The sequence below is a fragment of the Carassius carassius genome, chromosome 15 (genome assembly GCF_963082965.1).
Source record: "Carassius carassius chromosome 15, fCarCar2.1, whole genome shotgun sequence".
In the NCBI taxonomy this organism is placed as follows: Eukaryota; Metazoa; Chordata; class Actinopteri; order Cypriniformes; family Cyprinidae; genus Carassius; species Carassius carassius.
In genome coordinates, this window is record NC_081769.1 from 10004134 (window position 1) to 10018775 (window position 14642).

At 37.6% G+C, this 14642-nt stretch overlaps 1 protein-coding gene across 2 annotated transcripts in view; it reads left to right on the forward strand.

The window, feature by feature from the left end:
• The window catches only part of adcy2a (adenylate cyclase 2a), a 178219-nt gene that overhangs the window by 100490 nt on the left and 63087 nt on the right, over positions 1-14642 (forward strand). For both annotated transcript variants that reach the window (XM_059567336.1, XM_059567337.1), the window contains exon 3: positions 14415-14576. In XM_059567336.1, the coding sequence (XP_059423319.1) occupies positions 14415-14576 (162 nt within the window). The remainder of the gene's footprint in view (positions 1-14414; positions 14577-14642) is intronic.

Sequence of the window (14642 nt, forward strand, 5' to 3'; positions counted from 1 at the left end):
CTAATGTGATAACCCAGAAATGACGTCTATCTAACATGAAACTCACATTTTTCTGCTTTGAAATACAGTTGATTATCTAGGAGTCGAGTGAGAATGGTCTTGACATAGTTGATATGTTCCTCTTCAGAATTAGAATAGATCAAGATGCCATCAATGTATGCTATTACGTACTGGTTCAGAAGGTCTCAGAAAATCTCATTGATGAATGACTAGAAGACAGCTGGAGCATTGGCAAGTCCATATGGCATGACCTGATACTCATAGTGCACCCTAGTGGTGAGGAATACAGTTTTCTATTTGTCTCCATCCTTAATTCAGATCAGGTTATACGCTTTCTGTAGATCAAGTTTGGTATATATGATAGCCTCACGGAGGTGTTCTAAGGCGAAAGGATCCAGTGGCAGAGGGTATCAGAACTTTACTGTAACGTTATTAAGTCCTCTATAAGCAATAAAAGGTGTCAGTCCTCCATCTTTTTTCTCTATAAAGAAGAACCCCGCTGCAGCTGGTGACGTAGACCCTTACGAAAATTAACCATGGTTTTACTACAAATAAAACCAAAAAACCATGGTTACTATAGTTAAACCATGGTAACCACAAATTAACCATGGTTTTGCTATATTAACCATGGTTTAACCATGGTATTTGTAGTAAATCTGTGGTTATACAAATGGTAGTCAACACGCCAAAAAACCATGGGTTACTACAGTTTTACTATAATAAAACCATGGTTATTTTTCGTAAGGGGAGGGCCGAATGAATCCAGAACTTAAGGCCTCTTCAATATATTCCTCTATGACTTGGGTCTCATTTCTGGACAAAGGATAAATTCTGCTTTTAGGAGGCATTGCACTGGGGAGTAGGTTGATAGTACAGTCCCATGGGTGGTGAGGTGGTAACTGCCTAGCCTTAGTTTTACTAAAGACCTTTCTGTTGGTTGTGTAACATGGTTGGGGAACATGGGTAAAACAATGACTCTGACAGAAAGCGGACCACTTAATCAAACCACACTGATTCCAGGAAATGACGGGGTCGTGAACAGATAACCATGGGAATCCGATATTTACTTCATGCTTGGGTTTATGAAATAAACCAACTTGGATAGTGACTGGCTTAATTTGATGACTAATTCCGTTTCCAATCGAGGTGTCATTAACATCTTTAATCTTGATGGGTGGATAGCATGGTTGACTGGGGATATTGTATTTTTTATTTATAAGGTTCATTGCAGCTCCTGAGTCGATCATTGCCATTAATGGTACGGATAGACCTTCAGTGTTTAACGTCAGGGGAAGTTTGAAGGATTGGTTACTTAGGAGAAATGTTAAAGATTTACCAGCATGGAGGTTTGGGTCTTGTGTGGACATCCCTGACAGCGATGACCTGGTTGACCGTAGTAGAAACAGAGATGAAATTGGCATCGCCTTGCTCTTTCATTCTCTGTGACTTTATAAACACCCAAGTGCACTGGTTCATTACATGGCTTGGCAGTGGGTGTGGTTGTGGGTTGTGTGATACTCTTTTGTCTTTGGGCTTGTCTCATCAGATTATCCATCTTGATGGCGAGCATGACAAAGTCAGAAAATGATCAATTCTCCCCTTTACAAATCAGTTCTGCCTGTAGATCAACATTGAGACTCCTTTGAAACACAGCTTTAAGAGAAACATCATTCTATCCACTCTGAGCAGTGAGAGCCCTGAACAAGATGGCGTATTCAGTGGATGTACTGTTGCCTTGTGATAACTGCAGAAGCTGAGTTGATATATCCTTGCCCCCTCCAGGATATTCAAACACTTCTTGCAGTTGTTGAAGTAATCGAACAATCTTTGAAATCGCATATCCGTTTCCCAGACAGTCCAGCCCAGTTGATCACCTTGCCCTATAACAAAGACATCATGAAAGCACACTTCTTGACATCACAGTTAAATTTGCCTTCCAGGTTATCAAAGTAAATCTTCACTTGCCAAACAAAGCCTCTACATCGGTCCGCAGATCCATCAAATTTATCAGGAAATGCGACAGTCACCGATTGGTTGACGGGAGAGACTGTATGTAGTTCGTCAAGTGTTCCTTAACCGCTTGAAGTTTGCCCAATTGATATTGGTACCCCTTTAATACTTCACTTTGATAAGCGAATGCCGCTTGCATGTTCGTAACTTCCGCTGGATTCAAGTTAGGCGAAGTATTCTGTAACGAGGAGGCCAAGGCAGTATTAGAATCCATTTGCAAAAGTTTATTAGGGAAAGATCTTATAGACAGAGTCGTTAAACCAGACAGAGAGTCAGTACCTTAATGGCAGTTCGATCTTTCAACATGCACAAGGGGAATCCAAAAGACAGAGATGAGTAGAGGCAGGCGAATAGGTCAAACACAAACATCAGTCCAATCAGGCAGTAAATCCAATAGGGCAATCCAAGAAGCAAGAACGTGAAAACAGGCAGAATCATACACAAACAGGCAGTCAGAATAATGAATGGGAAAACGCTTGGTAAGGCAGGTAAACTGGCAATACTTCACAATAGGTAAACATGCTGACTCGTATAAAAATACTGTCAAACAGGAAATGACTGTAGAAGCAGAGGGAGCGGTAAACGGTTAGATCTCAGACGAGGGCTCTCTCTGCTGGTGTGGTATTACTGCTGTTTAATATTTTGTTATTGTGCTGCTTTGATTATTTGATTAGGCTAATAAAAAGTTAAAAAGCATTTATTAAAAATATAAATATTTTCTAAAAATATAAGTCACTTTTTATCCATTTAACACATCTTTGCTGAATAAAAGTATTAATAAAAAAGAAAAGAAAAAACAAAAACCCCTACCTTTTTAATATAATAGTGTCTATTGTAAGACAAAATTAATATTTAGAAAAAAACCCTGTTCTTTTTAACTCTTTATTTATCAAAGAATTGTGGAAAAAAAAAAAAAAAAAAAAATTAACACATGAACAATTTACAACAGGGGACCAATCCACCTCATCAACCAGCATCCTGAAAGTTTCCTGGGAATAATGTTTAAATGATCTGGATAGTACAGTCTTGTGAGAGTAGTTTTTTTTTTTTTTACCAATTTTTCTTGTGCAAAGAATTATATTATGGTCACTTATACCGTAAGTAATAGTACCACTTTGAGATATTTTAGTTTTGTCTGATACTAAGATCAGATCTATAGTACTCTCACAAGTCTTACTTATTCTCATGGACTGTTTTACCAGCTGTTCAAGACCAAAACAGTGACACAGGTCCTCCAGTATTTTGCCGTAAGGATGGGCACAGCCTGACACATTTGTGTTCATATCACCGATTAAAATCATCTCAGAACTCTCTTTATTTGATAGTCTCAAGAGAACTTGTTCTAACTTATCATAAAAAGTAGAATGGCCTGGCAGTCTGTAGCAAGCCCCCAATAAAATGGGATTTGTTTTTGGTAAACATATCCATCCAAACAATCTCTAAATCACTAGCAATGACATCTCTACAGTTAAAAGCCACATCTGAACGCACATATACACAGACCCCGCCCCTCTTTCTATTCCGGTCCTTCCTAACTATACAGTAATTATTAATGGCAATTTCCTCATCACTTATAGTTTCATCTAACCAACTTTCCGTTAAACAGATAACCCCGATCTTTAATTGTTTCACCAATTGTCTTATGTCCTCAATTTTTGGTAGTAGACTTCTAACATTAAGATGTAGGAAATGTAAACCTTTCTTACTAAAAGTTGATTTAAAGTCTGTGCCCTTTTCCTCCGATATCAGGCCATCCACTGCTTTACTGTTCGAAGATGCTGTTTATTGTCATGGTCTTCACTACTCCGGGAGATATTCCCAGTACCATTTCTATGGTAGGCACGAGATAGGAGACGACAAAACAGCAACGTTGTAAGATCCGATCCATGAGCTGCTGGACTGCCAGTGGCCTCTGTTACATCCCCCTTGATGACCGGGATGATGTTGCATTTCCGGTACGATGTGTCATCCGAAGCACCATCTCTGCCACATTGAGGAGCCCCGGAAAACGTGGACAACGAGGCCGCAGACCCAAAACCAAACCTCAACCCTGGATTAATCACCTGGAAGGCTAAGTATGTTAGTTCACTGGTAGATCCACTGACAGGTGGAGCTAACTGGAGATGTTGTGCTGTGTGGCTAACAATATGATCCATGTTAGTAGACAGCCTGGGATGTGGTCCCGGATTCAACTCGATATCCCCCACCAACAGCAGCATCACCACTATCTGTGCGAGACCCTGGTTAGTTGAGTGTCTCTTGACTTTGTCCAACGAGGATGGGGCGCTGGCATAGCCCTGTACCAGGAACTTTGAGTATAGTATGTGTTGGCTTCTTGCCGCAGGTGTAAACAAACACTCCTCAGCCCCCGAAGATAGGATTGTATGCCGTGTTTGAACAATTATCAAACATGCAATTATTACAGCAGTAACCATCCATCTATTATTCAACTGAGTAGATGTAGGTGATATTATAAACCTCGTAGACTGTTTAAACTGCAGACACCTTTGCTGTTGTGCCTGGTCCATGGCGGCCATCTTACCTCAATTTGAAATGATCTCTTTAATCTCTTGAGACCCGGAGAGACTGGGCCAGTAACGTAGCCATGTAGATGATGGGAGCAAAATAATAATCTCCACAGACACAAGCCATGAAGAGAGGTCTGCTAGATATGGTTAGTGAATACATGAAATTATTAAACCATTCAAATTTGATGTTGTGCCAAAGCATGTAATTACAGAATGTGAATGGGATAACGTTTAGGAAAACAACATCAATGATAGTCAGATTAAACACAAAGAAATCATTAGAGTTTTTTCGATGTCTTTGACAAAGTTCCTGTAGTACAACAATACTTGCTGGGAAACCAAATAGGAAACAAATTACAAATTAGTTCCTAGTGCCATTTAAAAAATCTGAATAATTCTGAAGTGAGGAAGAATGTTTCCTGAGCTGAATAAAGAAGATATCATAGTGAGACTTAATGTTACTATTTATAATTTAGAATATAATTTTAATATATATTTGCAGATTGCAGACTCCTGAATGTGCTGAGCTGCAATAAATATCTGTTAGTATACCTCAATAATAATAATTATAAATAATAAAAAAATGCTATATAATTCTAAAAACTAGAATATAGTTTTTTTCTGTTTTTAATTTTGTTTTTGTATATATTTGCAGATTAGACTCATGCATGTGCTGAACTGCAATACATTTCTGTTAGTATACCTGAATAATATATAAGTACTGTATGAAATATCTGACAAAATGCTTTTTTTTTCTTATCTCAATGATGTCCATTGAAGAACAAGAAGAAAAACAAACTTTGTTGTTGTGAGTAACTAAACACAGGTGCTGTACACACCTCTGAGAGTCAAGGTTTATGAATATTTACACCATTAAACAGCAATGACACACACTAATCGACACATGAGCACATTCTACAAGGTATCAAGTTAACACTAGGCATCTCTCTTTCTCTCTACATAATTTACCCCAGTGAAACTCCTCAACCAGAAATTGGGGCAACCCAAAATACATGACACTATTTAATAAAACACTCTCACATAAAAGACAGCTGACCTCAAAATTATAATTCTATCAAATATGAGCATAATGTCCAGGCTTTTCAATTAAAGTAATCAATATTATTCCTAATCTATTGCTACTATCTAAATATGCAGCTTATTGTGACAAAAAATATTAAAATTTAAGGTCACTAAAAACTCAAGCCATGCTCACTTGAAAAAAAAATAAAAATGCACCTAATTTATATTTCATTGCTTTTTGAACGTTTTGCAAAATTTTCAAGGTGAAATGTCCAGTGAGTGCTGCTAAAAGTGGTTTGTTTTATCCAGAAACAATCTTTCAAGAATTTGAGCTCTTTTATCATGACTTGTGTTTCACAGGACTTTCTTGCATTTGAAAAAAAGTTAAATATTTTTTTCATATAATAATATAAATAAAATAATTCACTATATTACCATAATAAAGCTAAACCTAACCACTTCTAAACAATATAAAAAATAACAGGCAGATAAAAGTACTGTACATTCACAGGTATTTAATAATAAACTATTAAAAAATATTATAAATTAATCTGTATTCTAAGTCTTCTGTAGCCATACAATGGGCCCCATTTTAACAATCTAAACACAAAGTGTAAAGCGCATGGCACAGGTGCACTCCGAGCATTTCCAAATCCACTTTTGCTATTTTAACAAGGCGCATGGTCTAAACGGGTTGTCCCTATTCTCTTAATGAGTAATGGGTGTTTTTTGGGCGTAACGTGCAATAAAACAATCAGAGTCTCATCTTGCATTCCCTTTAAGAGCCAGTTGCACTTGGGCCAAACGGATTTGCTATTTACACGGCGGAATTTGGCAAGCACAAAGACAGAACGCGCCTCCAAGATGAAACGGAGCTGCTTGTGTGCGAGCAAATAGATAACTTAATTCTGATACATGCGATGGCTATCCATTATGACATGTAGGCATTTATATATATCATAAATCATTTAGCAACCTCTTTTATCCAAAGCGACTTACAAATGAAAACAATAGAAGCAATCAGATCAATGAGAACAACAACAATATAAGTGCCATGACAAGTCTCAGTTAGTCTAGTACAGAACAAATAGCCAGGTTTTTTTTTTTGATAAAAATATGAAAAACAAGAAAAGAAAAGTGCTAGTATTACCTGGTTAAGTGATGGCAAAAAAGATGAGTCTTTAGACTCAGCTGTTCGAATTGAGATTGGGAGGTCATTCCACCAGCTGGGCACAGTCCAGGAAAAGGTCAGCGAGAGTGATTTTAAAATTCTTTGGAATGGCACCACAAGGCATCGTTAACTTGCAGAGCGCAAACTTCTGGAGGGCACATAAGATTGAACTAGTGAGTTTAGGTATATTGGTGCCGTGCCAGTGGTCGTCTTGTAGGCAAGCATCAGTACCTTGAATTTGATGCAAGTGGCTACTGGTCATGTAACCTGATCAGGTGAGGAGTAACGTGAGCTTTTTTTGGCTCATTGAAGACAACCCTCCCTGCTGCATTCTGGATCAGTTGCAGAGGCTTGAAAGTACATGCAGGAAGGCCCGCCAGGAGAGCATTACAGTAGTCCAGTCTGGAGAGAACAAGAGCTTGGACAAGAAGTTGGGTGGCTTTCTCTGACAGGAAGGGTCTAATCTTAATAATGTTGTATAAGGCAAATCTGCAGGACCAGGTATTTGTAGCAATATGGTCTGTGAAGCTTAACTGATGATCCATCACAACTCCTAGGTTTCTGGCTGTCCTGGAAGGGGTATGGTTGATGAACCCAGCTGTATAGAGAAGTTGTGATGAAACGATGGGTTAGCTGGAACCACCAGCAGTTCTGTCTAAGTAAGGTTGAGCTGAAGGTGATGGTCATTCATCCAGCTAGAAATGTCACTCAGACAGGCTGAAATGCGAGCAACTACTGTCGGGTCATCTGGTTGGAATGAAAAGTAAAGTTGAGTGTGATCAGAGTAGCAGTGATAAGAAAAGCCATGCTTCTGAATAACAGATCCTAATGACGTCATGTAGATGGAGAAGAGAAGTGGTCCAAGTACTGAGCCTTGAGGAACCCCAGTAGCAAGTTGTTGTGACTTAGAAACTTCACCCCTCCAAGACACCCTGAAGGATCTATTGGAGAGGTAGGACTTAAACCACAGGAGTGCGGTTCCAGAGATTCCAGCCCATTTTTCAGACAGGTCCAGTAAGATGAGTACTGAGGATTTATATATGATTATTGAGGATATATCAGACATCCCAAGTCTCCCGGAAGTTCCGGGAGTCTCCCCCATATTGAAAGCGGCTCCCTGAGACCCGCAAATTAGTTAAAATCTCCCGGAATCTAGACCGAGCGAGCAAAAGCGCGCATGCGAAACAGATACTGTGTTTCAAACCATGTAGCGCACGCACGGCAGAGAGGAAGAGGGAGCGAGAGACCTTGCGTGTGCGTGCTAATGTGCTTATATGCGAAGCGCATGTAAGACAGAGAGCATCCTGATTGGCCTGTTTCTGCAAATCAACCAATCAGTTGTCAGTGTGGGTGGGCTTTTATCTCTTCTCCCGAACAAAATTAATCAGTTTTGTCTGTCTAGAAACAGGAGCACCATGGCAGACGGAGAGTGCCACAAAAAAAAAAAAGTATAAGACACATTTTATGGCAGACTACACGAAAGTGTACCCCTGTCTTATAGGTGTCTAACATAATGACAGTCTTGCTCAAGAATTGCCCATGGCGGGTTATATGATTGCAAAAGGCATGTTGAGGTGAGTTGACAAGTTTCATTTCATCTGCATATTATTCAGGCTAGTTCCCAAGGCTACATGAAAACAACAAACTCCTTAGACCTGTTTAAAGTTGCAATGGAAAATAAATAAAAGCAGTTTACATAAATTGTATAAGCAGATTATATAAATAGTAAAAGTAATCTACATATTTAAACATAATTAACGAATAATTACACAGGCCTATAGCTTATAGAAATAATATTTTATGCTTTTATATCTTTTAGGGACCACAACATGTTAGGGAGGCTAAGCGCAGGGAAGGCTGCTCCAATATATCTCTGTTTTCCCATTCAGATAGGCAAAGTCTCACTGAGAAGGTGACTACAGCTGAGATGTATTTCCTTCCTTTTTTGGGGGGGAGGGGGTATTCGGGATACCTCCCTGAAATGACTTTTTGCAGGTTGGGATGTCTGATATATATATATATATATATATATATATATATATATATATATATATATATATATATATATAATAAGCCTACAATATTTGGCATGTTTGTGTGCTATACTAACCCACCTATACTAACATGCTCTTTAAATAACAAAGAAAAAACATTGCACCAGACTTTAGACCCGGTTTGAGTTGGTCTATGGCACAGCCTATTTTCAGCTCCTTAAAATAGCATTGCGCCTGAACACACCTCTTATTTAGACCAGCACTCCCATGGGCGCACAAATAGGCGCAAATATATTTGCTAATTAAACGACTCTGGGCTGGATGGGAAAATGCCTTGCGTTGCATTGCGCCAAGTGTACATATTATAGGGCCCTATATCTTTATATGATGAACAAAGTGAATTGTGAGGCATAATTGCTGAACATGATGAAGGGTTCTCACTGAAAGCAATTTAGTTATAAGTCTTGTCTCATATGGCACAATTCACGTTCAGTTGCTCTCATGACAGTCAACATGGCATTTTTTGATGCCATGGCTGTGAGATTAGGTTGTGATTGCAGAGATACTTAAAGGGGTCATATGATGTTGCTAAAAACAACATTATTTGGTGTAATGAAATGTGTTTATGCAGTTTAAGGCTAATCGTGTGTTCTGGTGTGCTCTGATTGGCCAGCTATCCAGTGTTGTGATTGGCCGAATATCTCAAGCGTGTGACGGAAATGTTACGCCCCTTAACATATTGTGATGCCCTGTCTGGCTGGAGTGACCAGACATAAACATAAAACCCATTATGAACGTGATATAAACATGATTTCTAGTCTTGTCCTCTTTTGGAAGGCCAAACGAAATAGTTTCGGTTGCTCAATGAAACAGCTTCCCACACAGTGGAGTGAGCAGAGGCTAGACTCTGCTTCATCCACGGTGAAAGCCGAAAAGTATCCTGACTCCGAGCTTTTGAATGGTGCTGTATATGTATGATGTTACAAATGATTTTTATTTCAGATAAATGATAATCTTTCTATTGGATCTTTCTTACTGTCTAAAAATTTTGACTGGTAGTGTACGTAGCCTATGTGTGACACTATCACATTTTGTTTAGGATAAGAATAAAACGTCAAGTCCGAAAATATCGTGTTTTTTTTAATAATTAAATCTAGTTTTATGTTTCACCTCACTCACAGCAGAGGAAGCCTATTCTTGATAAAGCTGCTGTGGAAACATGGAAAAGCCAACAAGGAAGAAGTTGGGTGGGGGGGAGCGATCTTTATATAGTCATATATAAATGCTTCATCGCTCTGTCTATAGTGCATTGTGATTGGATATTTACACTATCAATACAGGAAACAAATCAATGGGCCACTGGCTGCTCGCTGTCCCTGTGTGATGGTCCTTGGCAAAAAAATAAAAAATTAATAATAATAATAAAAAAAAACATTCTGTCAGCCCCTTAAGTGTGTCGGCCAACTGGGAAAATGCCCAGTATGCCCGATTACCAGTCCAGCCCTACGTGTGTGTGTGTGTGTGTGTGTGTGTGTGTGTGTGTGTGTGTGTGTGTGTGTACTTGTCACAAACCACTACTGTGAGGAGTGAGGAGCACAGAGCGAGGAGTAAACTTCACATGACCTGACTTGAATAGACATCAAATGGAAACCAGGAGCACACACGTAACGGATAAGAGACATTCAATAAAAGACACCGAACTAAGAACAGGGAACACTTTAAATACACATGACATGATGAGCGGATGATGAGAAACAACTGAAACTAATGAAACAATTAGCATAATTGCACATGAGGGAAAACTAGGTCATGGAAAGCACATGGGGGAGGAAAACATGAGACAAACTGAACAAAATCTGACAGTACTCTAAATATAATATGAGAATAATGATTTATGATAAATGAACAAATAACAAACAATTTATTTACATGAATAAAGCTCACAAATTCAGCAAATGCTGATTTTTTTATGTACATGATCCTACATATAAACAAGTGTTTCTAGGCTATATATAGTTTAAAATAATATGCCTAGTATGTCAAATATTTTCCCACAATTTCAATAATGGCTAAAACTATAATCGTAAAACCATAAAGAGAGACTAGGCAATTTCCATTACTATTTCAGCTCCCCATTTTAATTTTTTCAATAATATTTTGTATTCTGAGTTGACCTATACTTTCCAGGTAAAGAACTGGCATAATGACACCTCCTGACACGATGGAACTTATTGCAATGAAGATTAAAACACAATAGTACACATCAAAACTCAGTGGTAAATTGTGTCCAAGTGAAAAGATCAGTGCAGGTGGGAGGTAAGCAGTAAAAGTCAAGACAAAACTGTTAATGATGGTACGCAGGGCTCTTTTCTTTTGGGGATGAATATTACTTTTCCCTGAAGGATCAGGTTTTTTCAAAGCTCGAAAAACTGAGATATCACAAAAACCAATCACAGGCAGGGAAATGAACAGAGGTATAGATGTAAAAATAGTTGTAAAAACCCAAGGACATATAACTATAAGACATCCAAAACAAATGATAAACAACCAGATTGTCACAGCAATTACCTTCCTGATAATAGCAGTTCTCCTGTTGGTCATGTAGATAATGGGATGAACCACAGCAAAATAATAATCTCCACAGACACAAGCCATGAAGAGAGGTCTACCACATATAGGTAGGGAATATGTGAAATTATTAATCCATTCAAATTCTGTGTTGTGCAAAAGCATGTAGTTAAAGACACCAAAGGGCAAAACGGTTAGGAAAACAAGATCAATGACAGTCAGATTAAACACAAAGAATTCATTAGTAGAGATGTTTTGCTGATGTTTTTGACAAAGTTCCCGAAGTACAGTAACACTGGCAGGGAGACCCAGAAGAAAACATAATGCACTTAGACCAGACCAGAACAAAGGAACCACAGGCTGATCTGTGCAAAGTGTAAAATAGTTCCTGGTTCCATTTAAGAAATCTAAAGCACCCTGATGTAACGATAACAACTCTATAGACATTTTTAAGATTGGAATGGTCCGATCTGTGTGAAGAAAGAAAACATCCCAATGAAACTTGTTATATAAATGGTTAAAATGTATTACATTCAAATATTTTAATTATCAATATAAGATTCAATTACTTTTAAAATTAGAGCCATCTTCTCAGGCACTACAAAGACAAATAATTTACAATACATTTATTTGTTATTTTTATTTTTTTATTTTTTTTGTGGTTGTTTGTTTATTTTTGTCTTACCTCGGTGATGTTTTTCTAATAACTAAGAGGGAAGAGAGGCAGTGAGTAGAAATTATTCTCAGTTATGAATGAAATCAGAGAGGTCTTACATGGGCACTTAAAGCAATGGCTCATGTTGCTTGACTGTGACGTTTTGAATATGATATGATGTTACACAACCAGAAAAAACAAACACTCAGTCATACTCCATGTCAGTGAACCAAAAAAGCACAGCACTAGAGGGGTGAAGTCCCACATCAGTGCTATCTATTACCAGTTGACAATGGCTTTATTTTCAGTTCAACTTTTTTATTATTTTTAATTTGTTGGTTTAAAATAATTAATATTTAAATATTAATATTAAAATAATCTTCATTTAGTGGTGATTGATGTCGTGATATCATAGAATATGTCATTGGATAGTTACTAAACAATATAGTTGAGCTCATAAGTTTACACCGCCTTACAGAAGGGGCCTGCTGGTACTGCTGCATCATAATCCAGCCCTGATTACAGCAGGCTGCAGCACTGCGCTGTAGCTGAACCGTCATGTCTACTGAACACATCAATCATCTCCTTGTTGTGACACAATTTCTGTCATCACAAATACTTTCATCAACACAGTGAAAACACAATGTACGCAATGATTATGAAATCAAATAACTAATAGACTCACACTGATCTTAAATAAAGACTTTTTATAAACAGGGATCTATATCAAAATACTCATATCACTTAATTTATGAATGGGAGAAAGTGCAATGCATAACATCGTGAAATAGTCTTGCCTTCTAAATTAAAGAGTCAGTTGCTAATTGGTAAAAGTCAACAAATCACTGCTTCTGCCATTAGAAGCTCTAGATGCTATAGAAACTACTTATACTACATCCTTAAAAGTATGTAAAGGACATACTATAGCGTCATACAATTGCATTTTTAATGGACACTCTGAAGCATAGCTATGCACATCATGTCACTGTAAACATGCCTGTCAATCATATTTTCAAAGTTAACATCTTCCACATTTAATTTATTTAACTTCCTACTGTGTCAGAGAGAAAATAAGTAACACATTGATCTAGCAACCATGGTTCTTTCATGTGAATAACTCAAGTTTAATGCACTTAAATGTAGGCCAAATGGCCAAATAGATGTTTTGAAAATGTAACTTTGTTGTTGCAGATTAAATATATCAAGGATGGCATTAAATAAATATTGCTTTACCAGGTTAAATGCTGATAATTAGTAAAACCCCTTAATCTAAACCTTTTAACTTTTGGCCACACACATCCATGTTGTAGTTTCTTTTAACATTTCTTGTTTGTATTTGTTGTTCTGAACCGAATCGTGCACTTAAACCTCCACATACGCATTGACTGGTCTAGGCTGAAATATATATATATTTTTAATGCTATTTGATCTTAAGAAACAACATTTATGAGACAGTTGCTGTTAGATTTCATTGGTGATTTCAAATATGAAATTTTATCATAAGCCTGGTGAACAGCTTTGGTTTCCCAATTCAAAGAGACACATTCAAATGGACAACTTTATGTTGTGGTCTTGCTGACTTAAAATTGCTGCTGTGCGCATGTGTCCATTGAGTTCATGAGACCTTACGGTGTCCCATTTATTATTTTAGCTTTCAGAAGATTGCTTGTAAGCTGTAAACTGTGATACGTTATATTATAAATTGAAATATAGCTTCAAAACCAGTAGTTTAATCTATAGGGTATTTAATCACTTCTATATCAATATATATGGTTTTGCACATAGAAGACAATACAATGATAGCATGCAGTATTTTTCATTTTGAGTTGGGAAAATTGTTGTTATTATTATCATTCCTTTCAAAATTTGTACTGTAAACAACAATATAAGGTGGACATCACATGGTTGTCAATTATATGTTTCAGATTTACACTGATTTTCACTTTCACCATTTTCACGTTTGAGAACACACAGTGACTGCCAAATTTCAAATGAAAAAACAAAAGTCCATTTGCAGCTGTATTTCCCATGTCTCATTCTCTCTGTTTTGCCTATGTAACCTGCCAAAACTGAAATGGAATCACTATTCCTTTTGCATTTGAATTTCTGATGTCAACATGTAAAGCTGTAAGTCAATCTCAGGGTGGAACTATAATTTGGGGTGTGTTTACTGTATATTGGGAGTTGACTTCAGTCACAGATGACCAGTATAAATAAAGTTTTGACAAGAGTGTTTTTATGTTTGTTTTTTTTCACTGTCAAATTGTTTTACAAAATTGGGAAGAAAATAAAATATTTTGAACCATTATTTTGGCCAACCAATTTGGGGATTGTCTCATGAATAAAACATGTTACAACCTTCCACAACATGACAAAACTGAAAACACAGTTGAAAGTTTTTGCTTAGACAACTAACACCAAAATAATGTCATAATGTTTTTCTGTCTCATGTCTCTTGATTCTAGGTGTCTTTCTTCTTGTTCATCATCTTTGTGGTATACACCATGCTCCCCTTCTCCATGAGAGATGCCATCATAGCCAGCGTGCTCACCGCGTCCTCTCACACTGTCGTTCTCAGTGTCTGCCTCTCCTCTACAGTTGACCATGTAGAGCCCCTGGTATGGCAGGTCAGTGCTCTCCCATCTGTCTTGCTATGTGCTTGCCAAGAGCTGTGAGCTTTATCCTGTGCGCAA